General features: G+C 41.5%; 1 protein-coding gene across 3 annotated transcripts in view; it reads left to right on the top strand.

Moving 5' to 3' along the window:
* The window catches only part of FMN1 (formin 1), a 406,441-nt gene that overhangs the window by 93,798 nt on the left and 284,863 nt on the right, over positions 1-27,780 (top strand). Inside the window, exons 1-2 of one of the 3 annotated variants that reach the window (XM_029237538.1) lie at positions 8,163-9,885; positions 11,256-11,373. The exons of 1 other annotated variant lie outside the window; for it this stretch is intronic. In XM_029237538.1, coding sequence (XP_029093371.1) covers positions 8,509-9,885; positions 11,256-11,373 — 1,495 coding nt within the window. In that variant the 5' untranslated portion in view covers positions 8,163-8,508. Of the gene's footprint in view, positions 1-8,162; positions 9,886-11,255; positions 11,374-27,780 lie in introns of those variants that run through there. One more of the 3 variants, XM_029237536.1, reaches the window with a different exon arrangement.

Raw genomic sequence — 27,780 nt, 5'->3', positions numbered from 1 at the left:
AAAAAAAAAAAAAAAAAAAAAAAAAAAAAAGAATAGGATCATAGGGACTTCCTTGGTGGTCCAGTGGTTGAGACTCTACACCCACAATTCAGGGGGCCCGGGTTTGACCCCGGTCAGGGAACTAAGAGCCCGCATGTCGCAACGAAGATCCCGCGGCAGCGAGGATCCAGTGTGCCTCAGCTAAGACCCGGCGCAGCCAAATAAGTAAATAAATAAATATTAAAAAAAAAAAAATAGGACCATAGTTGTGACAATGCCTAGCTTACCTTCTACTTTGTAATTTTAATGCCTTTACATTGGTTTCCATATTTTTCTTTTAACGTGACTAAATGATGTGAGTATTAACTTCAAGGAATCATTACTGATCAAATCAGGGCTCATAATTTGTGTCCTTTCTGCTCTCTGCCAATTCCTTCTAACTGCAGTGGCCATTTGGTTCCGGTAACCAGGTGATCACCTATTTTGCCCCCATACTGATGTTTCAATGTGATAGAGAACTGTTACAAAATTCTATAGCTCTTTGATTTATTATAATGAAAAGAAGGTACATGTAGAATCAAGTTGATCCAGTGCAGATCCTGGCTATGCTACTCATTGGTTGTGTAATCTTTGAATTGCCCTAATGTCTCTGAACCTCAGTATTCACATCTAAAGGAATGGCCAAACAGTAGTCACTAGCCACCTATGGCTATTAATTAAGACTAAATAAAATTTAATTCTTCAGTTACATTAGGCACATTTTAAGTGCTCAGAGGCCACCTGTGGCACTGGATTGCATGACACAGATACATTTCCACCATTACAGAAACTTGCACTGAATAGCACTAATAAAATGGGGTCGGGCTTCCCTGGTGGCACAGTGGTTGAGAGTCCGCCTGCCGATGCAGGGGACACGGGTTCGTGCCCCGGTCCGGGAGGATCCCACATGCCGCGGAGCGGCTGGGCCCGTGAGCCATGGCTGCTGAGCCTGCGTGTCCGGAGCCTGTGCCCCGCAACAGGAGAGGCCACAACAGTGAGAGGCCCACGTACCGGAAAAAAAAACAAAAAAAACAAAAAAACAAAAACGGGGTCAATGACACCTTTCTCATAGAGTTATGGGGAGGATTAAGGTATTAGAAAACTTGCATAAAGAACCTAGCATGGTACCTACTTGGGACAATAATGACATCCTAAAAAAATGCTAGATCTCCCCCTTCTCTCCTCTCATGCATGTTCTTATCATCCACCTTCATTTTGTTTTAGGTAAATCCTCATCTTCCCTAATTTTTCTTTTGCCTCCTTTAAATTTAAAAGTATTTAAAAATGATAACTAGATCTTTGGTGTTGGAACTAATATTCCCAAGATAACTTTTACTTAAAAAAAAATTAAGGACAAAAAAAGATATCCAGTTACAGTGGAGTCAGTGGCTGTCTAGTTTCACCATTCAGGAAGAACAAGAGTATAGACAACAAGAGATACATACAGTTTCTTAGATTCCAGATCTTCATCTACAACTTTCATCACGAGCAACTTTAGCCACAGTGAAATGCTTTCTCCATGGACTCCATGCCTTCTGTAGTGGTTATTTCTGTGGGACATCACTATTACTCATTTGGGAAAAGCTCAAAACTCTTCAAAAACATGTCCCAGGAAATTCTGTACCTTAAAGAATGCTCCTATTTTCTCTCCTCTTCAGCTTCACAAGTAAGTCAAAGCCTTTCCTTTTTCCTCTTAAAATATTTTATTTTGTCACGGACGTTGAATCCATTTCCAAGGACTCTTTGATACTGCTTGGTGGAGTCCGTCTTAGAAATATCTGACAGTAAGACCCTAAGCAGTAATGTAATAACTATTTCAAGCTTGATTTTTGTATTTGTAAGAGTAAGGACATTTTTTTTTTTTTTTTTTTTTTTGATTTGTGATATGCGGGCCTCTCACTGTTGTGGCCTCTCCCGTTGCGGGGCACAGGCTCCGGACACGCAGGCTCAGCAGCCATGGCTCACGGGCCCAGCCGCTCCGCGGCATGTGGGATCCTCCCGGACCGGGGCACGAACCCACGGCCCCTGCATCGGCAAGCGGACTCTCAACCACTGCGCCACCAGGGAAGCCCAGTAAGGACATTTTAAATGAAATGCGTACACCTTTGAAGTATAATGAGTTGGCCTAAAAACAGCAACAAAAAATGGTCCTTGCTCTGCTGTTAATGCCCTGGGCTCTCTCCCAGGCCAGTCATCATCTGGGAACTTCCTTCCCCAAAGGGAGGGGAAGTCTCAGTGCTAGGGGACCACACATCACCAGCATGTGTCAACAGACTCTTGAGAAAAGGATTTTCTGGAGAAAATCCAAATTCATGGATTTTTTTTTTTTTTTTCTGAAATGATTGAGTTGGTTTAAAAATCATATTGGAATGCAGGAAAGTAATAAAGAACAGGTGAACTCTGTCACCATCTACAGTAGCCACCTGGGAACTCTTTAAGCTAATTGCTCTCTTCAAGTGATACAGAGGGAAAACAATAATCCAGAGAGCACTGGCCCTGAAATACCCAAAGGGACCCCTTGAAGGAATTTTCTTTGAAGCTCAATTCACTCGTGGCACAGATGTGGCATGGGGAGCCGTTGTATTTAGTAGGCCTATCTATAAGGAACAATCCTGTTCAGACCAAATGGCTCCTCTGTCCAAGTGCATATGTGAGGGAACTGGGAGGAAAGCTTCCTTCTTGGGCCGTCATTTCATCGGTAAATACTTGCTTCATATTGACAAGGTTAAAAACAGTTCTGTTGGTTGCTGGTTGATGTCCCTAAGAAAGTTATTCCTTTGCTATGAAAACATGTCATATCCATACGGTACTTACTACGTGCCAGGCATTGATGAAAGTGTGAAACATATATTAGTTTATTTAATGCTTCTAATAACCCACGAAGTAGGTACTTTTCTTATTCCAAGTTTCTAGGTGAGGAAGCGGAGACACAGGTTGCTTATATAACTTGTCCAAGGTCAGGTTTCTTGCAGGAGCAGAGTAGGATGTTAGCCCAGGACCCAGGGCCAGGTTCTTAACTGTGCACACTGCCCTCATTCCTTGATCATTGCAAGATGACGTACCCACTGCTCTCTTCTCTTCTTCAGCTTCACGAGTATGCCTCGGCCTCCCCTCTTCCCTTTCAGAGTCTTCTAGTTTGTTACCGACATTCAACCCACTTCCACAGAAGTTTTGAATACAGCTCAGTGGAACCAGTCTTAGAAACATTTTGCACTAAGTCTGCTCGATGGAAAAAGGCCTTAATCACTGAGCCCTGTCCTTGCCATTGGCAGGTGCAGCCTGTTTTCTTTTGAATCAATCAGTAAAAACAGCTGCTGGCTTCTCTGAGGCTGAGCCAGAGGGGCTGTGTTGAGGGTTGCAGTAGTTGGCAGGGGGAATCCACGCTGTGAAGGCAGGGAAAGCACTGCCTGAGATGGAAGGAGAAGCCTAGGGAGGTCTCCGGCCCCGTCTTATCATTTGGCCTCATAACTCCATTTTGAAGATGTGGAAAATGAGCTTAAAGAAGATGCTGATCAGGAAGAAGGTAAGATCACGTGCCAGGGCAGTAGGGGGATGTGACACGGGGTAGACAGGAGTTGGGACACCTCTTTTCCCACCTTAATGGCTGCACTTGCGCTGCGTGAGCTGGTACCAGTTACTTAGCTTCTCGACTTCAAATGTCTCCATATTTAGAAGAAGAATGTTGGGCTGGTTGACTTCTAGTCCTTCTAAAGACCTCTTCAGCCTCCCAACAATTTGATTCTACCCAGCTTCTTCCATAATCTTACACTCCTTTCATCTGACACCTCATTCATTTAACACATGTCTTTTTGACTACTTGTGTGGTCATCATGTCCTTAGTTCTCACCATTTATATCAGACTTCACTTAGTTAAAACACACTTCCTGAACCCAAAAAGCCCATCTCTGCCTATTACCCCACTTATATCTTCATAGTTTACTTACTTTACTCAGCCCATTGCTCTAAACTCTTTCCTTCCACAGAAATAGTTTCTACAGTCTTACTTACTCTTATTAATTTTAACTGTTTTCTATTTTTCTCAAGCAATCGTCACGTGAACCTAGTTGAACCCCTAGAAGCTGGAAGCAGTTAGTCATTAAATGCAGGCCGGGAACTTGAAGTATACTGGATAAGGAGAAACATGAGAATCATTTAGCCCAACACTGAAATTAATCTCACTTGCTTTACTTTTCCCTTGCCTTTCTGGGATTTTATGAGAATGTGGGAAGGCATTCTCTAAGCTGAGTGACATGGCAGAGGGCTGCAAAGAGTAAGTGTGTGAGGTGGGGGGCTTTAGGAAGTTTTTCTTTTAGGCAGTGTCCAATTTCTGCAAATTGACTTAAAAATTTTTAATGCTCATTCCTCTAGTTGTTATTAGAATCAAGAAGCTAGGTTCTACTGCTTCCAGGAGATGATATGCCTCTTTTGTTGTTGTTTTTGCAACCATTCTTTTAGGCTTAGCTCACTAGGTATTGTTTGTTGGACTGATGTTCCCATTGCCATGAGGTAAAATTAGCTCCAGCCTCAATCTGAGAAGATGGTGTGATGGGAGGAACACAGAGAATTCATTGGTAGTAAATTCTGCACACAAATAGTGTTCCGTTTTCAAGTAGCTGCGTAGTGATTGTTTTTAACAAGTAGTTACAAAGAGCAACACGTGGGTTAAATCCTACCTAATATTCATCGTGCCTGTTTCAACTAGTTTCCAAGGCAGATCATTTTTAATCTGCCTTTTGCACAGGTGTAGCTGTTAGAGAGCTTAAGTGTTTTGAGGTTAGAACAAAAGAGAGTCAGGTGAGGTTGAAAAGGAGAAAGTCTTGGCTGTCACTGGTTTTGTGTAGTAGGCACTTAATAAGTATGCATAGCAGGACAAGACAGAGAGAAGTAACGTGCAAGAGAAGTTATTCTTCCCCCCACCCCAAGAATGTTAAAGCATTAAATGGGTTCATTTTTCAAGACCACCCAACTAAGATCAAATCTGTAGGCTGCTTACTTGAACACTATGGTCTGAGACATTTTTCCATTCCCTAAATGACCAGACGTCATAACATTTCTCATGGCCATGAGAACCAGTGGCCTGAAAGAGTCAATATTCAAAGATCTCTGTAAACTACCATGCTTCTCTTTCTTACTCATCTTCATATTTTTATGGTCACTGCTTCTTTCATTCAAAATTGTCTTATGTCCACCTATTGCTGTTTAGACCGAGTCTGGGGTATAAAGTACTCACTTACAGTCTATGAACAGGAATCACCTCTTTCTTGGCTGATTTCCTGTATTAAACTTCATGTTTCATGAAGGTGGAGGGCTGGAGTTTCTTCATCTTTACATCCCCGGAGCCTCGTACAGAGTCGGTGCTTCACAATGATTGTTGGATGAATGCATCTTTGTGATAGTTAAGCTTCCTAAATGAAGGAGAATTGTACGGGTAAGCTGGAAAGCCTCTTGATAGGTTTGAGTCCCGAGGATTGTGTGTCTTGCCTGTGACCAGTAGACAAGCCAGCTAGGAACTTTTGCTTGATTTTTCTAAGCACCCCCTCTAGATTTCCCCCCTAAATTATGAGAGAAAAGAATGGTCATTCTCATATTGTTTTTTCTTTTTATGAAGTCAGCCTTCTGTATCATCTCAAAGGGTAAAGTACAATACATGTCCTAGTGAGAGACCACCAACTAACCGGGCTGACACTCTTGCACATTTCAAGATGCAGGCGTGTGTGGAGTCCTATTACGGCAGGATGCAGAGCTCAGGGTTTTGGAAGAGTGATTGTGGATTCTGGGGCCTGATTGCCTGGATTCAAGTTCCAGTTCCACCTGTGAACACGGGCAAGCTACATCATCTTTCTGCTCCTCTTTCTAAACATGAAAAAGAAAATAATACCAGCCTCATAGCTAGATGTACCTATCAGTTAATACACAATGGAGCACCTAGAACAGTGCTTATAAACACCCAATAAATGTTAGGTATTATTAGTATCCTCCACTTACTAGCTGTGCACCTTGGCTTGGTTGTGTTCTCTTGACCATGGTTGCTTCACTTTTAAAACAAACCTAGTCAAGGGACTGGGATCAAATCATCTCCCTGGGACCCAAGACTTCCCACACTTTCCATGACATTGTATTGGTGTCCGTGGGTATTGAGAGGGTGCTAAAACTTTGTAATTCTGCTCCATGCCGTACTGTAGAAGAGCCATCAGCCCCTTCCAGTTTATGTCCCATTTTGCCCAAATCTGCTGAAAGCGCTTAGAAACTTATTCTGGAAATCTGGAAATCAATAATTATGTCTGAGAAAATGGAGCTTTCTCAGTTGAAGAACGCCAAATACGTGCCATGTCTCCTCCCCTCACCTGTATATTGGCTGGTCCACATAGTTCTTCAGAAGACTGATCTTATGATCTGATGTGATGATTCCTTTTTTTTCTGTCTTGAAGAAGCAGAAGTATGATTTTATCAACGGGCATTTCCTTGAGACAGGAAGCTTGTTCTGAGACATACATGTCACCAATGAATTTTCCTCAGTGTTGTGGTGGCCTTTTGATTAACTGTGCCCTAGTTAATAATCCCCAAATATACTGGGATCAGGAGCAAACAGGAAAGTATCCGTTTAGATACAAGGTCAAATCAGGGATTAGGAAGTACTGTCTTAACTTTCCAATAGGAGTTGATGGGTTGTAATCATATGTACCCTTTTTGTGTGAGGGTTTCTTCTGAATGCATCATGCTAGAAATTTATCATTGTGATCAGAATTTCTTAGTATTAATACTTAGTGGGAAACAATTCAAGTTAGCAGTGTGGAAGCCACAGCAATTCCCTGCTGTAGATAAAGCAAGACAGTTGTTTTGCTGGTGGCTACAGATTCCGTTTTGCAGCATTTGTTTGCGTTTAACACTTGGGCTCAATCTTCTCGCAGCTTTGTTCAGAGAGCCGGTGATTACTATTAAACCATGATGACTGTTAAGCCAGTTTGGTTCTTCTGATCCAGCACAGTACCTTATCCGTCCCAGGCGCTTACTAAATGCCTGCTGACTGGATGGGATTTGAAAAACACTGAGACCTTCAGGTACGACAGGAAGCTGCCCCAAGAGGCAGCAGGTATGCTGCTGGGAAACAGAGCTGCAATTTTTCCAAGTTCTTCATTGCCAGGTTCTCAGCATATAATCACCGTTACATTGAGCTGATGTTTGGTGGTGGTTTTGTCTTTCCTGTTTTTGTTTTAGGCAAATTGGGTCTGTGACAGAGACCTGATAGAGACCTTTCAGGTGTTTTTCCCTTTAGGAGAATGGGGCTCCTTGGGGACCTTTAGTGAATTGCTTTACCTAACAAGGCAGGTTGTGTGTTACTTTGTATCATGCCAGGTTTCAGTTTGTTGGTTGGATGGCTGAGGCACAGAGGCTTTGGCCAGCAGCATTCATAAGGAAGCCAGGAAGCCAGAGCTGCTGAGCAGAAGCCCAAGGTTGGCACAGAGAGTGTGGAGGGTAATCATTTATGCCAGGCTGGCTGGGGCTGTTTACTCTGCCACCCTAAGGCTGGTGGACGGTGGGCGTGGTGGGTGCGCTTGCCTAGGTACCTGTTTGTAGAACGCTGAGACACCGGGGCAGAGCTAAAACAGCAGTAATTCGAAACCAGTCGAGTTGGTTTTCCTTCTCCGGCTGGGGCAGCTAAAATCTGCATTCCAGATGAAACCTGCAGGGAAGCGGAAGAAAGCACTTTAAAAAAAAAAAAAAGCTTCAAGGGCATTAAATTAACTGCTTTTGAGAGTCCTGGGCATCCTGAGATGATCTGTTTCTTTCTTTACTTTTCTTTCTTTGCTTTGTAAGTGGCTGTTGGTCTGTGTGCACTGCTAGTTTTTTGTTTTTTGGGGTTTTTTTTTTTTTGGCCTGGATGGCACAAGCTTCTGGCCGTGATTTAGATGGCAAAAGAGAGCCCGTAAGAAGTACTTTGGTCATTTGCTGCTGATTCACTTTTAAATTTCTTCAGCTGCTCCGGGGGGTGGTTGAAGGCCGTCAGGAGCTGCTTGCCGGCTCAGCACTTTCTGGAGCCTCACTTGCTCACCAATGAGGAAGTTGAAAGCGACCAGGAGGACGGCCGGCACTGGGGCGGAGCTCGTGGCGAAGTCCTGGGCTGGGATGAGTGGAGGCAGGCTGACTTTCCCTACGACAAAAAGCCTTTTGTCCCCGGGAATAAATACGGAAGTCCCAGAGGAGCAGCCTCCCCAGTCCGTGTGTAGTAAGGTGCGCAGCCTCGGCTGCCTCTGGGCATAAAGCTCCGCGGACTTTTTACAGTTGCCCCGGACGCCCCATCACCGCGCAAACCGGAAGGAGGGCTCGGGAGGGGCCAGAGCCCGGCCAAGTGTGCTCGCTCCGCGACTGAGTCCCCCCGGCGGGTCCTGCTGTTCTCTGTCCTAGAAGTTAAGAACCGGTGGAGTGGAGAAGCTGAGAGGGCAGGGGAAGGTCGCAGAAGTGAGAATCTGCCGCCCAGGGCACGGCTGGGACATGGAGGACGTGGGTAACGCTCCGAATGGCAGTGATGGCTCGGAACCAGGACAACCCGAAGCCGGACTTGACGTGGCCCAGTCGATCCTGACCAAGTTCTCTATGAAATCCCTGTTTGGGTTTACGAGTAAATTGGAATCTGTGCAGCCTGAAGAGGAAGATGCGGTGCTGAAAGCCTTCCGCAGTTTAGTGGTGGATCCCACGCCTCAGCTGGAGGAGCCCAGCAGTGGCTTGGATCCGCCGGAGGCTCAGGTTCCACCTGACCTCGGAAATGATGGGAAGACTCCGAGGGTGGAGACAGAGACGGGGTTGGAGGGAAGCCGGGGAGAAGCAGAGGCAGGGATTTCTCTGCCTGGTCAAGAGCTGCTTCCACTGGCTGCTTTGAGTGTGTGCAGAGACAATGTCATTTTGGTTCGCGGGACCCTGGTGAACACCACCAGTGATTCTGACTCTGATGATGGAGGCCAGGAGCCAGAAGAGGGAAGCAACATCAATGACCCAAAGTCCCCTAGTGGTGTTTTATCTGAGCCAGCTGAGCAGTCCCAAGAAAAGCCAGGAGATGGGAGGGAAAATACTGCCACTGGAGAAAGGGGTGATGCAGAGCCCAGTGGAGAAGGTCCTCAAAGGACTCTGCAAGAGATAAACAGCAAATTGGAACCCGAGGATGGTGGCCTTCAGACAGAGCATAGCCCCGGCCAGCGACAAGCTGGAGAAGAAGGTTCCAAAGTTCTACCTGTGGTAACAGACCAGAACTCAAGTGTTGGTGTCACTGAGAACACCTCTTCTAAAAAAGAAGTCCCTGGAGAGAAGTCCTTCCAGCTCCCAGCTTTTTTTAGTGGGCTTCGTGTGCTGAAGAAGGGAGCCCCAGCCGAGGTTGGGGAGACCATCACTGAAATTAAACCAAAGGACGGGGACCTGGCTTTGCTTAAGTTGACCCAGCCTGTCCAGAGGTCCCTAGCACAGGCAGGGCCTCAGGCAGTGAAGATGGGAGAGAAAACAAATGATCCAAAGGCCGCTCCCACTCTCCTGGAGCAGCTCTCTCAGCTGCTCAACATTGACGTCCCCAAAGCCGAATCGAAGGCAGAAGACCCTGAACGGCCCAGGGGGGAGGAGATGAGTGGCAGTACTCCCCAGGAGAGCCAGAGCGGCCCCGGAGAAGCCCAGACCCAGGGAGGAGAGGTCAAGCCGAAGCCGCCAGAGACTGCCTTGGAGGCCTTTAGAGCCTTATTCATCCGTCCCCCCAAAAAGGGGACCACAGCTGACACCTCTGAGCTGGAAGCTCTCAAGCGCAAAATGAGGCATGAGAAGGAGTCCCTAAGAGCTGTGTTTGAGCGGTCGAGGTCAAGGCCAGCAGATGGCCCCTCGGATTCCAAAAGCGTACGTAGCGTTGGGTTTTGGGTTTTGTCATAAAATGTGATGCTGCTATATTTCTTTTCAGGTTTCCTATCAAAGAGAACCTCATATACCGATCTTAGTGACCCTCTTCTAGGGGAAAGATGATTATAGTCAAGTTGACCTCGTAAGGAGTATGGAGTTGGACGAAGCGTTTTCTTTCTTCCTTATATTTTCCTGGGTTGTTGTAAGAGAGGTATAAGTAATGGTGTGCAGGTCAGAAAGCGAAACTGTCACTCTGAGTTTAAACATTAATAGGAAATGTGCTTCTAAGAACCAAGCAGCATGAGGAATCAATGCAATCTAGAACTATAGCCCAGATTTCCTCTCTACTTTATTATACCTCTGCGAAAACTGTATTTTTCCTTTGAAAGTCTGCCACTTGGCGAAATACCTGTTTGTGATGTGATTAAAATGTTCTGTGTTGGTTACAAGGCATCTTGATTGAGCACTGGGTTAGTGTGAGACTTGGGTTTTAATTCTAACTGCCAATTACTGGCTGGGTGACCTTGATCGGCAAAATGAAGAAAATAACCTTTAATCTTTATTTGGTTGTTGCGGAGATTAAATGAAGTTAGCACATAGTAACCATCTAATTAGTGAAAGCTGTTACTATTAAAAAAAATTATTCAGGTAATTTGTAAGGACTAGCAAGCACTTGTCCAGTGGATCGTAAAATTCATAAGGACAACAAATAGAATTTCTTGCTTAGTATCAATTTGGCATACAATTATCATTCCCTCATACATCAGTTAACATTTAAAGGTCTTTGGAAAAGCTATCTTAGGTTGCAGTTAAAAACTAAATACAACATAGCATTCTCCTAGTTGTAAAAATCAACCCCTATAAAAATAGCTTGAATGTGAAAGCCAACTCATTCATTTTTTTGTGTGTGGGAAAGAAAAAAAAGAAGTGATCAATGTGGACATCTTAGAGAAGTGTATCTTGGCCTACAGGTAATGTTCATAGAAAATGCAAAACTAGTTTTTATATTATAAATAACCCTGGAGTTTGGGATATATTTCTAAACATCCCTATAAATGTACCCGATTATAGTATATTTGTATCTTCAGATCAAAGTGTACTTGTGATTTTAAGAAAAAGGTTATATGCTAAAAATCACCTGTTGAAGGTTGTGTAATACTTGGCCTTGAGTTATTTCTCTTTCCACCCCAACTGATCACTTTACATTTCTAGAAAAGGATCGTATTGGAGTGAGATGTTTCAGTTACAGTGAATGAGAGCAATGTGCCATTAAAATTAATTTCAGAGTTAGCACAGTTGTTCTCAGGGATTAATTGGCCCTGGCCACATTTCATTTAACTTACTCTTTTGTTTGCCCACTTTTCCAACAGCCTGACCACAGCCCCACTGAGCAGGACGATAGGACTCCTGGCAGACTCCAAGCTGTCTGGCCACCCCCAAAGACAAAAGACACAGAAGAAAAAGTGGGATTGAAGTACACTGAAGCAGGTAATGGGGAAAGAAGCCAGGTACCAGGAATGCATCTCTTGCTGCAGTCGCTTTTAGTTCTAGCTCAGTAGACTCACAGAATTTAAGTTTTTGTTTCATTATAGAATGTAATGCTGAAGGCTTTTCTTTTTGGTTTTGCTGTTAAAGTGAACCCTTGCACACTTATCATTAATGAATCTCTTAGAGATGAAAGGTGAACGCCGTGGAATGAGTGAAGGGGGGGCACATGTGTAAAGGAGGAGAACCTCGGGGGAACTAATGGAGAAGGTAGATTACAGATTCCTCAGGAAGCAGGTGGTTGGCCCTCACAGAATGTCGTGTAAGCTGGCAGGGTTGCCGGCAGAGGTAGAGTACGAGACTCCAGAGCTGTAATCTGATGTGTTCTTTGTCTTTGAGTAATGCTTTTGAGCCACAGGAACCTTGCGCAGAGTGAACGTACAGATACCATATCAGTTACTCTTTCACTTTTGTTAGACAAAGCTTTATTTAATGCATGGCCAGTTTCAAAGCAATCTAACTCCCTGGAAACCTTCCCGGGAGCTTTGCTTGAATATATTTAAGTAGAATGGGAATCTAGATATTTTTACTCTTTAAGTGAAGGGTTCATGTGAAATTTAAAAGAAAAGAAAGAATGAGAGGAGGATATATCTCAATTGTATACATGTGTGTCTCTATGTATCGCTGATGAAACCTTTGTCTTCTTCCTGATATTTGAAGATTACTTAACACAGACTTACGTTTTGCTGGTTGTCTTAGGTATGTGTGTATATTACCAGTCTGTATGGTTATACAGAAATACTTCTTTCAGTTCCTATTGGTTGATGACATAAGTGGATCAAAGTTTGGGTGGTTTAGTAATACACAGGGTTTTTTTTGGTAAGATGATAAAATTACAATCAGTGTTTGAGAACACAGCTGAATCTCAGTTCTACAGCCTGATTGCTTTAGCCTCCATTTACACAATTGCAAACTTCTGACTACCCCAAGACATCAACTACTTCATGACATTTTTTTCTGACCTGCTTGAACTGCAGAACGAAAGCTATTACAGCCTTGGTGAAAATGTATGTAGCTGTTGCATTCTTCTTGTCTACATTTGATTTTTCCAAAATCGGATTGTTTTTGACTGCAATATTGTACCACGTACCAAGTTGTCTTTCCTATGATCTGGCACAGTTTGAACAGTGAAAAGTCCTGAAGTTCGCTTTAATGAAAACCCAGAATCCTATAAGTTCTTATTCCTAGTTTATATTGGGGTGGCCATCTTCTTTGTGACGATGAGCATTTGCTGAGTAGAGAAGGAAGTGGCATAAACAGCTTTTCAGTCTACTTCAAGTCATATTTGGGGGCATTTATACAGAGATTCCTTAGTCTTTGCTTCTGTCCTCTTCCGTTTCCAGAAGCTCAGAGGAGTGCTATCATTACCTTGCAGTGTAATTACACTCAAAGTCAGTAGCTGTCCCAGTCTCTCTCTTTTTTTTTTTTTGTAATGAAATGCGTGTTCTCCAAGCTGTCTAAGGTCTCGGATGAGATGGGGAAAAAAGGAGGGAGGAATTGATGAATAATGACAGTTCTCTTGGGTTCGTTCTGATGGCACAATGACAGCTTGCAACAGAGAGAAGGCTGGCTGTTGTCTGGAGAAGGCACCTAGGTCTCCAGCCAGTTCCCATGGGTGGCAGTACTGTGTCTTACTTACCGTGCTCCCAGCCAGGTCTGGTGCTCATTTTCTTGAGAGTCTTGTAGCGCTAATCACTCTGCTGATACACTCTGGAGGTTATCAAAGAAGATACTCCATGCCTGTAGGAAACTTTTTTTTACCCCATTACTCAGCCAACATATGGTTGTCTTGCCATTTACTGCTAATCTTTAGGAAGTTAACATTTTTCTTGTGATTTTCTTGAGCTCTGTTGTTGAGAAATCTAGAGTCTTATAAGCATTTGGTTTATAACTTAACATATTTTGTGGTATTTCCATTGGTTTCCCTGCCCTTAGGGAAGTAGATTAAAATTTCCACTCTGTAGGGAGCACAGAGACAGAAAAATTCGTTCCAAAATATTTCAAGGTGTTTGAAGTCTTATGCTTTTACATCGTCAGTGCTCTTAATTTTTCCTGGCATGTATAATTCATTAAATTAGTGAAAGGGGAGAGCATGACTATTTATATTTCAAGTGTGCTATTGGAGTTCTGTGCTGTTGACATCGAAGCCCAGTCCTTGGCAGGGCTGGCAAAGAGACGGTGATTTTCATCGTGAGTCTCTCACTGTCCTTGTGTTGCCCTCGGCTGCTTTGGATGTGCCACTGCTTGTGTTTCCCTCTATTCAGAGTTTATCATTCGATGATCTTTTTCTGAGGGCCTAGGAGATCACCTAATACTGTAAACTCACTTTTGTTCAAGGATAAAAAAGAAAGAGCTGACCTAAGGGAAGCTGTCCCTTTAAACTATGGCTTCTGGAGTCCTCTTTGCCATGTGAGGGTAGCTGACCACTGATGCTGGTGCCCACTGCCTAGGATGCGCTCTCCCGCCACTGCCAAAGTCATCAGCAGCGTCTATAGCTGCTGACGCTGCAGCTAACTCCCCTGGCAGCTAAAGCCTTCAGCTTCCACTAGAGCCTCCGCTGCCATTCTGTGAGCTCTTGGAGCCTTGGTGATGTGCCAGTTGAGAGGCACTAGGGCTCACTGGAGCTGTCACTTAAGGGACTTGCACAGGTGCTGGAGTTGAGTTCTGCCATGCAGGGAGGGTCGCCTGTGTTCAGTCACACTGCACTTGAATTGCTCTGCTCAAATGAGAAAGAATTACTTTCTCCCAAGTCCTGTGCTGTGCTTTCACACATTATTATCAATGCAATTCTGCTTTGTGTTTGGGATGCCTCACAGCTATTACGAGTGAAAAGAGCATTCCCCTCTATACCTTGGAATTGGGCTGGGGACAACCTGAGTGACAGACTCCTTGTTCTCAGAGTTGTCTTTCCTCCTCTAGATACAGGAGCTTGCTCTCCAAACAAGCTTGGGGAAATAGTCTTGCTTTTCTAGGAAGAATCTTTTAGTGGGCTCCATGCGTCCTTTTTTTTTTTTTTTTTTTGCAGTACGCGGGCCTCTCACTGTTGTGGCCTCTCCCATTGCGGAGCACAGGCTCACGGGCCCAGCCGCTCCGCGGCATGTGGGATCTTTCCAGACCGGGCACGAACCTGTGTCCCCTGCATCGGCAGGCAGACTCTCAACCACTGCGCCACCAGGGAAGCCCCTCCTTGTGTCCTTAAATGGTTAATCAACTCAGCTGAGTCCCTGCCACTTTCTTGTGCTGCAGACCAGAAACATCTGGATGAAGTAAACTTGATTACCTTGTGAAGCCCGGGGCTAAGTAAAACCCAATCACAGCCAAGTGAAAAGGTGTGCTATGAAACAATACAAGGGAATCTAAAAGAAAAATATAAATGTCTACCTTTAAATTTAATGCTGCAAAAGCAATTTATCTCATGAGAAACAGAGAACCAGTGATCTGTTCATCCTCTAACATGCTGTCTTGTACATCGTGAGGCTATATAAGGGTTAGTAACATGCCCAAAGTCTTTAAAAAAAAAAGGACTGGAAATTATAAAGATCTAGGTATCATAGAATAATCATAGAGGTAACATGGGGTTAAACTTTTATCTCAAACTTGAATAAAAGAATTTTCTAAACCATATTAGGTAATTTTTTTCTTTGTGAAGAATAAATGCACTTAGCCATATTTATTTTTTCTTTGGATAATTATACTATTACCATATCAGCCAGGGTCCTGTCAGGGATCAGGTGAGGATGATTTGATTGAGAGTTTGTGTGGACAGGGTTTGGGAAAAGCAATGAGAGATGAAGCAGCTCTCTGGGGTTAGTAATCATGGGAGGTGTTTACAGCCCCAGACCTGAAGGGGCAGGGCGAGGAGAAGCTGCTGGAAAACCCAGAATGTCAGAGGGAGGCCAAGTGGTGTGGAGAGGGCTGCCGGACAGGAGCGATGGCCTTCACTGGAGGGATGCATCCAATCCACGGTGACCTGGCGGCTGGAGGGAATTGTGGGCATAAATGCCCTGACTTCCTTCTCCTGCTCTCTGGTCTCCTGCCATCTCTGCCCTTCACCAAATCCAAAGAGAAGTCAGAGGACCGGGATCCACTTTAGGCCAGACAACAGAGCCCAGAAAAGGACCCAGAAAGGGGGAGAGTGGGTCTAGGAGTCAAATAGAAGATACTCAACACAGTTTCACCTGGAGTCAGTTGGCAGTGTAAGAAGGTTCTAAAGCCCATCAGTCTGTACGAAGAATTGGCACCTGACCATACAGGGGTCTGATACAAGGGCACAAAGAAAAACTCCTGCTTTGTATCCCGTGGGAGGGTTATGTTTTCTACTGCAGTCAGTTCATAGATAATATAATGGCTATCACTGAGAGCCTTGCTCTTTGCACACCTACTTCACCTTAGTGTAAAGGCTTTGTTTACTGATCTCAGAAAATCTTCCATATGCTTTCAACGTTTCCCAATATTACAAAATAAAATAAATTTGGAAATATCCAGGAATATCACGGAGCAAAACAAACTCTCTATAATGTGTTTCATAGAGAGATCACTGCCACCATTTTGAATTATGATAGACCTATGTGAATTTAATACTTAAAATAAAAAAAAATTTTTTTTTAATTAACTAATTTATTTTTGGCTGCGTTGGGTCTTCATTGCTGGGCGTGGGCTTTCTCTAGTTGCAGCGAGCAGGGGCTACTCTTCATTGGGTGTGCGGGCTTCTCATTGGCGGTGACTTCTCTCGTTGCGGAGCACAGGCTCTAGGCATGCAGGCTTCAGTAGTTGTGGCATGTGGGCTCAGTAGTTGTGGCTCATGGGCTCTAGAGCACAGGCTCAGTAGTTGTAGTCGCTCCGTGGCATGTGGGATCTTCCCGGACCAGGGCTCGAACCCATGTCCCCTGCATTGGCAGGCGGATTCTTAACCACTGCACCACCAGGGAAGTCCCATACTTAAAATTTTTATCACACTGTACAGACTGCTTTTTACACTTGAAAATGTGACTATCTCTGATTTTTACTACATTTAAACAATAATTATATTTATAGAGATTTCATTTTTTTCAAGTTATTATGTGTAATAATGAAAATAACAATGCTATAAATATTTTTGTTCATAGGTGTTTTCCTTTAATTAGAACACATTCCTTGTGGAATTGCTATATATAAGTGTATATGCCGTTTTTAGGTTTTTGGTGCATATTAATTGCCAAACTTAATTTATTTTATTTTTTATTTATTTATTTTTTTTGTGATACGCGGGCCTCTCACTGTTGTGGCCTCTCCTGTTGCGGAGCGCAGGCTCAGCAGCCATGGCCCACGGGCCCAGCCGCTCCACGGCATGTGGGATTTTCCCGGACCGGGGCACAGACCTGTGTCCCCAGCATCAGCAGGCGGACTCTCAACCACTGCGCCACCAGGGAAGCCCCAAACTTAATTTTTTATCTAAAGTTATTCAGTATGAAATCAGTACTCTTAAAACACTGAAAATGCTTTTCCCTCTTATCATTTGCTTTTTATTTTACTTGTATTTTCTGGTATAGAAGTTTTAAATATTTATATAGTCAAATCTACCCTCATTTTATTGTATAACTTTTCTTTTGGCTTGAGAGGACCTCCCCTACTCAAAGATCAGCTCTATGTTTAAATTTCTTAAGTGACTTCTTTCCACCTCTTCCTTCCTTGTCTTCTTGTTTTCCATTTCATGTTGAAAACTTACTTTGGTGCCTAGCCCGAGGAAGAGAGCTAAGACAGCTTCTGTTTTTCTAAGTAGCTAATTGTACAGCAGGCTTCTGGAGTAATTATTCCTCTCCATGATAAGTTTAGGACTGTCTTGGGCTTTCTGTTCTCTTTGTGTATTTTGTACCAGTATCTTAATTATTGCAGCATTATAATGCATCTCAGAATCTGTTCAAGTTCTCAAGCATACTTTTAAAAATATTTTTTTAGCTTTCCTCTTATTTATTCTTCCAGAAAGCCTTAGCCTACTTGGTCAAGTTTCAGAAGGATTGCTTTGGGACTTTTATTGGAATTGCATTAATTTAGAAATTAATGTGAAGGTGGGAATAAGATCTTTAAAATGCTTAGTATTTCTAAGCAGGAACATATCTTATAAAACTATTCAAGTTTTCTTTTCTGACTTAATAAACTAGATACATAGATGTATAGATATATATCTTGTATTTTTTCTATATGTATTCCCAGGCATATTATTTTTTTAAAAAATACATGATGTGAAATTGTATCTTGTGATTTATTTTTCCTAAAAGTCAAATGCATTTCTTAGAATCTAGTGACTCATGCATGCTAGATGCTCTGTATATTTCCCTCCTGAGGTCAGGGCTAGACTGAGTGAAGGGCACATTTGGGCCAACTGATCTCAGGGGTCCGTCCCTCAGTTTTACTCTGGTTAGTGATTCTTAGTGTTCTCAGGCTCTTTAAAAAACCTAATGATGATAGAAAGCTGTGGAAGAAGACCCTGCAGTTAATTTTGCATCTGCGGTATTTCAGACCCTCCCCCCACCCCATAACCATTTGTGGACACATCCCCCCATCTCCTGCCACCTCCCCAGGTGTAGATGAAGAACCTTTGCTGCAAATACTTAACCTAGAGCTGGGCTTCCTTTCCTCTTCATCTCCTATTTTGTGTTACGACGAATGGCCTGAAACATCTCCTTATTTATTAGGATATTTAAAAAATATACCATCATGATTTGTGCCTCAGCATCCTGAGAGGAGATGAAGCTAATGTTTGTGAGATTAAAATGGCACCATTTGGGAAACTGGCAGTGACTTAATTACCCATGGGAAAAAAAAAAAAGGAGAAAAAGGACGAAGAAGGAAAGCTCTCATGTTTTCCGAAACAAAATGAACTTTCAGCATGCATCTGGAAAAGCCCTTCTCACCACTGGCTGCACCTCAGAGCTGGGCTGGGGGCTGGCACATGGGCCACCCTACTTAGGGCGAGCGCTGCGGCTTTGGTAGTAAAGAGAACCTAGGTTGAGGCATCATGGTTACTGTGAGCAGGCAAGCTGTCACTGTGTGTGGCATCTCTTGGGGATAACTCACACCGCCTCGAAACTTGGAGTAGCTCAGGGACATCCCTAGTTAGAGTATTTTAGGTAACCCATCCCTCAACTTAATAAAGATCCGCCTACTTTCTGGTTTGTGTCTAATTTAGGTTCCCTTGGTTATAAAGTGATAGAGCTGTGTGCCACCCTCCCTGGTGAGTCAAACATTCTTGCCTCACCAGCCAGGGAGAGCTATAAATATCTTGGCATATTTTATTGCCCTACAGTACCTTTAAAAAACTTATTCATTCACAGCTAACAGGCTGCATTAGCCATGAATGGACTTGCCTTTAAGGTCATATGTCTAGACAGATTATCCTAAGTGTCTCCTTTCACAGTCTAGGCTATAGGTTTATTCATTGTGTATTTCACAGGACTTTGTGGTATGTTACCATCACTTGCATGGAGTTATGATGATGGCCCAGAAATTGGAAGCTGTACAGATTAAAGACCAGGAAAACCTTGCTTCTTATAGCTGTAGAAAGAGGTCGTGCTGGTGAAACCAGAGGCGACACGAGTGTGTCAGGCTTCTACTTACTGTATATCTGGGAGCTGTGAGGAGGGAGATTGACTTCCCCAACACAAACGGGAACTAAGGCTTGATATTACACAGAGGGAATCCCAAAGTATGGACCAGTGACTCAGGAATCATATGTTGTATTCCAGGAAGTATTAGTAAAGGTCTTTAGCTCAGAGGAAAAGAGATTAAAAGAGAGATTAAAAATTCTGTACTTTAAGAGATTAAAATATAGAATCTGAAATTTTAGAATATTAAAAATTTAGAGCTGCAAGCATCTTAGAAATCATGTAATTCATCCTATTCGTTTTACAAATGAGAGCCAAAGGGGTTATGACTTGCTGAAAGAAAGATACGCGTAATTAATAAGAGAGCTGAAATGACAGTTGGAAGTCGTTGGTGGGGGGGGGCATTGGAGAGTGATGGATTTTTGTTTTTTTTTTCTGCTAGTATACTGACAATTAAATCTCCAGCAAGGAAAGCCCACGGAAACAGGAGCATTTAAGAATTATGCTGCTTATTATAAAACAAAGAATTATGAGACCACAGTGAGTCCATCTGAATAATAAAGGCGAGCATATGAGTACCATACCAGCTCACCAGACACATCCACAGAAATTGTCTGGGTCATTTCATGCTGCTTTTTGACTCATAAAAATAGAAAAGGGGAATTTTAATGGTATCTTTAATGCTTTTGAGGCTCACTTAAGCAATGTAACGCAAATAAAAATGCTCCTGGTTTGTGGATTCTTGCAAAGTTCAGGTGGGGCTCTTTGTTGGGCCCAGTTTGTGTGCTGAAGTGTAGGGTGCATATGTATTTGATTTTAGGAGGTACATGAACAAATATTTTTATCTTAACGGTTGTGTATTTCAGTAGTTTTATTGTTGTTTTAGAGAAAATGAGTAGTAAAATCCACTTTGAAGCTTCTTTTGGGGAGATGAGGCTGAAATTGGATAAGCCATATCCTATGCCACACCTTCACAGATACCTCCTTTCAGTATTTTTCTTCCTCAGAATTTCTATCCAGGTGGCCCCATTTTTCTTCTCTCCCTCAAATCTTCATCTATCGCCAGCTGCCCAGTGCTTGTTCTCTGGATCCTCCACCAAGCAGCCACTCTACAGTTCCAGCCTCAGCACCCTCCCATCCTGCCCTGCCACACCTTTTCACTTGCAGCCCATTGAATTCCTTCTACTGATCTACCTTTACTGTGCTGGAGCTGCCCACTGGCTCAGCTAAAGAAAGGGCACACTCACTCCTTCAGATCCCTCCGCCAGAGACGGCAGCTGGGGCATTGTAAATGCTTTCCTCTTTGGTAGAAAGAACAAATGACTGTATTTCTGAGGAATAACTAAAGGCAAAGTTTCAATAGCCAAACTCTGGAGCATTCGTCCCCAGATGAAGGATGAGAACATAAGATGGGAAAGGTAGAAGACTGTCTCAGAGAGAAAGGAAAATTGAACTAGGGAAATCTTAGGGACATGCTTAACTTTGGAATTTCCTTTACTTTGGGTTTCGTGGGTTTGAGCATCAAATAGACTTGAGTTTGAATTTTGGCTCTGCCATGTACTAGCTGTGACCTGAATTGATATCCCTCTTTATAAAAAAGGACAATGACGATAATTTAAAATAATTATTGTAAAGATAAAAGGAGATAATATATGAAGTTCGATGGCATCACAATTAGCCTTTTATTTTATCATTTTTAAAATTTATTTATTTATTTTTGTGGTACGTGGGCCTCTCACTGTTGTGGCCTCTCCCGTTGCGGAGCACAGGCTCAGGACGCGCAGGCTCAGCGGCCATGGCTCACGGGCCCAGCCGCTCCGCGGCATGTGCGATCTTCCCGGACCGGGGCACGAACCTGTGTCCCCTGCATTGGCAGGAGGATTCTTAACCACTGCACCACCAGGGAAGCCCCCCACAATTGGCTTTTTAAAAAAAAGTTTATATTGAAGTGTAACACACATGTGGAAAATTGCTCATATTATAAGTGTTGATGAAAAAATTAATCACTCAATCTAAGAAAGAAATAGAAAATTTTATTCGAGCCAAATTGAGGCTTATAACCCAGGAACAGACTCTCAGAAAGCTCCGAGAACTGTTTTGCCCGTTAGAGGTAAAAGTACAGTTATATATGTTTTTGAGACATAGGGCTGTTCATTAAATGATGTATTACTGACAGTTTACACAATCCAGATCTGTGTGTACAAAGTGAGTAGTGGGTCATGGGTCATCGTGACCCCGTACAAGATGAAGAAGGAAGGGTGTCTCCAGAGGAGGAATCTTGTTGATGCTAGGAGAAGGTTGCTGTTCATGGTTGAGCAGGTATTTCTGCAGATGGGAAGATTTGGGCAATGCATAATGCAGATACACAATGCACAGTAGAGGGGAGAGAGGAGGCCAAAGTTCAAAGAAAAAATTTTATGTGTAAATTTTCCTTAACTTGCCTTAGAATACAAATTTTTATTTCATCACAGATGTATAACTCTATGAATTATAACAAAGTGAACATACTCTTGTAACCACTATGCAAATCAAGAAATAGTATTGGATTGGCCAAAAAGTTCCTTTGGGGTTTTCCATAACATGTTACAGAAAAACCTGAACGAACTTTTTGGTCAACCCGGTACATTGCCTACACCCTGGAAGGCCCTGTCTTGCCCCCTTCCTATCACCACAATTACCTTTTTCCTCCAAAGAAACCATAATTCTGACTTCTAACACTATAGATTAGTTTCAGTGCTTTTGAACTTAACATAAATGGATTCATTTCATGTCTGGCTGCTTTGCTTCAACATTATGCTTGTGAGAACCAAACACGTTATTGCATGTACCTGTAATCCGTTTGTTTTCATTGCTCTGTACTACTCCATTGTATGAATGTATCACAATGTATTTATCCACCCTAAGGACATCCGTGTTGTTCTCAGTTTTGGGCTGTTACGAGTATGCTGCTGTTCACTTTCTTGTAGACGTCTTTTGCTACACAAAGGAACGCATTTCTCCTTGGTATATACTTGGGAGTGGAATTGCTGATCATAGGGTGTGTCTGTATTCAGTGTCAGTAGATGATACCAGACACTCTTCCAAAGTGATGGTATCAATTTATACTGCCATCACCAAAACATCACAGTTCTGGTTGCGCCACATCTTTGCCAACATTTGGTTTGGTTGGTCTTTCTAATTCGAGCCAATCTGTTGTTAATTGGTGTTTCCCCAGTCAAGCACTTTTTTATATGTTTATTGGCCATTGGATATCCTCTTTTGTGAAGCGCATGTTCAGATCACTTGTCCATTTTTTAAGAAGTAGACTATCTTTTATTACTTTGTAGAGAAGTTCTTTTTATATGCTGGATATGAGCCCTTTGGTTAATTGTGTTGGAAATATTTTCTCTTACTCTGTGGGTTGGCTTTTCACTATCTTAATGGTGCCTTTTGATGAACAGAAATTCTCATTTTTACTATAATCAGTCTTGTCCTATGGTTAGGGCATTTTGAGCCTTATTAAAGTAATCCTTTCCTAACTCAGTCATGAAAATATTCCCTTAAATTATCTTAAGAAGGAATTAGTGCTCTTTATTTGTCATTTAGACTTGCAATATACTGGGCATTGATTTTTGTGTACAAGTTGAGGTGGGGATCAAGTTTGTTTTTTCTATATTAAAATTATCTGGAATTATTTATTTAAAAACCCACCTTCTTCCCCTGGACTCTTTCTTCTGTTCCAGTATTCTCTAGGTTTATCTAACCTTGTAACAGTGTAACACTGTCTTAATGACCACAACTATAATAAGTCATGATCTACTAGTGTGTCCTTTTACCTTGGTTATTCTCAGCTCTTTGCATTTCCATGTGCGTTTTGGAGTTACTTTATCCATTTTGACATTATTGTTTTGATTGCATCAACATCTTTACAATGAGTTTTTAATTCCACAAACATAATATGTGTCTTTCCCTACATACTTATTTGAATATAGTCTTTTCTGATTTCTGTTTAGTTTTCTTTGTGAAGGTTTTACCTTCCCTTAAATTTAAATCTATTCCCAAGTATTCTAAAATTTTGATGCAGTTGTGCACATGTTTTTTAAAATTCCATTTTCTGACTTTTTTTGTTAGATAGACTCTCTCTCAATAAAATAGTAAATATAAGTTATTGAACTGTTTCCTGATTTACGAACCTTTTAATCACTTAGAATCTTTCACTGTTGCAAACAATACTTTAATGAAATTATTATACATCTATTTTGTGCATACCTGTGAGTACTTTGATAAGATAGAAGCAGAATTGTGTGTTAGAGTTCCTACTCATTTTTTTTTTTTGAGTTCCTACTCATTTTAACCACTGGTAGATAGTACACAGTTGCCCTCTCAAAATACTGAACCCACTAAATATACTCAACTAACACAAGAATGTCCATTACTCACACTTCACCAATATTCATTTAGCTTATGCCAATCTAAGGTTAAAAATTGCATACTACTGTTTTTAATTTGTATTTCTCAATACTAGCATAGTTGGACATCTTTTCATTTTGTCTTCTTTTGTGGCTTGTTTGCTTGTATTCTTTGCCCTTTTGTAAATTGGGTCATTAGTCTCTATTCTTACTGATTTGAAAGCAGGTTTTCGTATATTAAGGCGATTAGTCCTTTGTATATATCGCAATCCTAGTCTTTAGCTTGCCGTGTCTTTTACCTTTTGCCTTCATTCATTATATGGAAATTTAGTTATAGTTATATTTAGTTATATCTTTTCTGGAGTTGTTTTTATTGTTGTTGGTCTGAAGGAAGCCTTCCCTAACCTAAAGTTGAACAATATGTATATTTTAACTAATATGCATATATGTTTAGATTTTTATTCAGTCTAGAATTTGTTTCTGTGTGTGGCATACATAAGGATGTGTTGTTAAGGGTGGCGGTGTGCTGTAGGGAGCTTAGGTTGTGGAATCTAATGTCATGGAGTCAAATTTTAGGCTTCAGCAGTTACTGAAGCAAGTTAATTACTTTTTACTGGGCAAGATGATTTCCTATTTATTTGTGCTTAGGTTCCTTATTTGTGTAAAAAAATTGTTTTTAGTAGTCAATGAAATAATGCATTTAGGGACCTTAGCACAGTGCCCGGCTCATTGTGGAACCAAAATAATGTAAGCTACTGTTAGTTTTGTCTTTCCCAGATTGACAGCTATTTGCCCCAACATTTAATAAATAGTTGGTTCTTGCTCGGCAGATATGGAGTGCTAACTGTCACATATATAAATGCCTTTCTATATGCTGATTTATTTCTAGATCCTTTAATATTTTTTGTTTATGTTTATCTAGACTTTGTGCCAATTTTGTGTCTTTGCAGTTGATATAGTTTTAAAGTTATTTAAATATCTGGCATTTCAAATTACCTCAATTCTTTTTTTCCTTCTAAATTTTGTTTGGGTAGTTGTAGACATAGACTCTTATGTATGAACTTGAAAGTCAGTTTCTCAAGATCTATGAAATGATGAGATTGGAATTTCCATTGGGATTATATTAAATCATAGATCAATATGAGAGACCTGGTAATACTGAGTCTTCCTATCCAGGAACATAATTTATCTCTCTGGCTATTCAGAATTTCATTTATGTTCTTCAGTAAAGCTCTACAGTTTTCTTCTTATAGCTCGTGCCATTTAACTTAATTTTTGCAGACTTAATTAAAAATGGTATTCGTCTGTCATGTTTTAAAATGGTTTTGTTGGTATAACAAAGCAATTTTCATGTTTCTAGTTCTGATTTTATACTCATGTTAGTTCTACTAGTTTTTTCAGTTGAGAGCCTTGGAATTTTTGTAGACAAATCATGACAGCTTGTGTTTTTTATTATAAAATATACATAAAGTAAAATTTATCATCTTAACCATGAAAAGTTTTTATCATTTTACTCATTGAAAACATTTATTAACACTTTGTATATGTAGCACATAATGGTTTACATAATAGGTGAATAGGTGTTAGCCATTTTTAAGTAGAGTTCAGTAGTGTTAAGTATATTCATGTTTGTGTGACAGATTTTCAGAACTCTTTTGTCTTGCACAACTGAAACTATACTCATTAAACAACTCTTCATTTCTCCTCTCTTCCCAAACTCTGGCAACCACTATTCTATTTTCTATTTCTATGAATCTGACTACTCTAGGTACCTCATGTAAGTGGAACCCTACGGTATTTGTGTGGTTGGCTTATTCCACTTAGCGTAATGTCCTCAAGATTCATCCATATTGTAACATGTATCAGAGTTTCCTTCCTTTTTAAGGCTGAATAATATTCCACTCTGTGGTCTGTACCACATTTTGTTTATCCATCCATCCGTCAGTAGACACTTGGGTTGCTTCCACTTTTGAGCTATTGTGAATAATGCTGCTATCACCATGGATGTACAAATATTTCCTTGGGACCCTGCTTTGAATTCCTTTGGGTGTATACCCAGATGTGGGATTGCTGGATCATATGGCAATGTTATCTTTATTTTTTGAGGAGTCTCCATATTGTTTTTCATAGCTGCTGAATGTATAGTGATACATTCCCACTACAGTGAGCAAGTTCCAATTTCTCCACCTTGTCAACACTTGTTATTTTCTGAGTTTTTGTTTGTTTAATATTAGCCACGCTAATCAGTGTGGTGTCTCATTGGGTTTTGATTTGCATTTCTCTAATTATTAGTGATGTGTGTCTTTTCAGGTGCCTTTTGGCCACTGGTGTATCTTCTATGGAAAAATGTCTATTCAAATCCTTTGCCCATTTTTAATCAGGTTTTTAACACTAGAAAATAAAACACAAATCTTTACCTATCTTTCTTTTTTTTTTTTTTTTTTGCGGTACGCGGGCCTCTCAGTGTTGTGGCCTCTCCCGTTGTGGAGCACAGGCTCCGGACATGCAGGCTCAGTGGCCATGGCTCACGGGTCCAGCCGCTCTGTGGCATGTGGGATCCTCCCGGACCGGGTCACGAACCCGTGTCCCCTGCATCGACAGGCGGACTCTCAACCGCTGCACTACCAGGGAAGCCCTACCTATCTTTTTTTACTAGACCTTTTCTACTGCCTAGGGCCTCCAAAACAAAGCTAGAAAAGTGGTGATTAGTAGACTTCCTTGTGCTATTCCTGATTTTATAGGCTTCCTTCTAATGTTTTCCAGTTAAAAATTATGTTGGTCAGAGATTTTTTTTGATCAATTATATTTATCAAGTTAAGGAACATTCTTTATATATCTGGGCTTCTAAGTGTTGATATCACAAAAATTAGTTTGAGTTTAATGTATGAGGGATATATTTACTGAAATGACTGTGTGATTCATGTGATTTTCTTTAATCTGATTATCCAGTAATTGCATTTTAGATTCATTAGTGTGGAACCATCTCTGCACTATTTCATCATGATGAAATGCTGAATTTGATTTGCTGATCTTCTGGTCATTTTAAATAAGGAAAGGTCTTAGCCAAATATAATGAATTTTGTGAATTCAAGATAAGGGAAACTATGGGGACATTTTCTATATTTTAAGTAGCAAAGTATACAGTGACTCCACAGTGGAGCACAGGATTTGTTAAAATGGAAACAACAACCAAATGGTTTTTAGATCTGCCCCGTGTGTTCTCTGATGTTATTTTTTTCCTCAGTGTTAAGATTTCTTCTTCAGTGTAGCACCAATCAAGATAAGTGGAAATGAACCTTGAAAAACAGTTGCTATTGTGTGTTGAGTTACATGGCATAGTGAGGGCGACTCCTAGGGGATTTCCCCTGACTTATTTAGAACACATATTCTATCTTGTGTTGTAATCTTAGAAGTTGCAGGTAAATGGTGGTGACATCCGAGTTACTGTTGCTTCTAGATCATACCTAACTCTTATTTAGTAACATCTAGCACATTATTAGTGTCTAATTCATTGATTATTAATTCCACTATTACAAATAATAATATGTTCACGCATTCATTTAGCAAATATTTACTGAGCATCTACTATATACTGGTAAGTTTGATAGATGCTTGGAATTCAGAGATGTGTCAGGCAAGATCCTTTCAGTCAAGCAACTTGGTTCTTTTTGTTTTTGTTTTTTTTGGTGGCAGGGTAGCAGGTAGGTGACAGAGAGTAGCATGGGGGAGAGAGAGATGAAATGTACACAGATAAGTGCAATAAAATGGTCTAATAGTCTTATTGAAGAATGTATAGCATATCATAGAACACAAAGGAGAGTATGATCAATCCTATTTGGGGGAACTAGGACAGGCCTCCTGAGCAGACATGGAAGATAGTAGGCTGGATAAGTGAGGTGGAGGCAAGCTAGACCAAACAGGCAGAGGGAGGATGGAGCAGGACTTGTCTGAAGAATAGCAGGTAGTTTATTATGACTGATAGATAAGAGGCAAGGGGAATGATATGCAAGGGCATTATGTCTGTAGACTTTGAGGAGGTCAGGTCTTCAGGAGAGAGAGAAATTATATGGCGTGAAGGTTTTAGGCAGGAGAGTAACAGAACCAAATACAGGTGTTGTCAGACTGCTTTAGAGGTATTGAGGGTGAGTATAGATCTGGCAGGGAGGTGAGTGGCTGCTGTGGAGAAATAGGAAGACCAGTTTGGAGTGGTCCTTATAGTGGTCCGAAGGATAGATGATAGGGGCAGTCAGTGATTTCTACTTTCCTGTGAACAGATGCATTTAAAAGAATCTTTGTGATACTCAGTGATAACGGAATCAGAGTTAATAAAAAGCCTAGGTGCTCTTGGTTTCATTTTCGGTGATGGCTTATACCTTTTGCTA

This window comes from Monodon monoceros, unplaced genomic scaffold (genome assembly GCF_005190385.1).
Source record: "Monodon monoceros isolate NGI ecotype Baffin Bay Population unplaced genomic scaffold, NGI_Narwhal_1 Super_Scaffold_21, whole genome shotgun sequence".
NCBI classification, from domain to species: Eukaryota; Metazoa; Chordata; class Mammalia; order Artiodactyla; family Monodontidae; genus Monodon; species Monodon monoceros.
The sequence above is the reverse complement of the archived record's forward strand: the minus strand, read 5'-3'. Positions and strand labels throughout refer to the sequence as shown.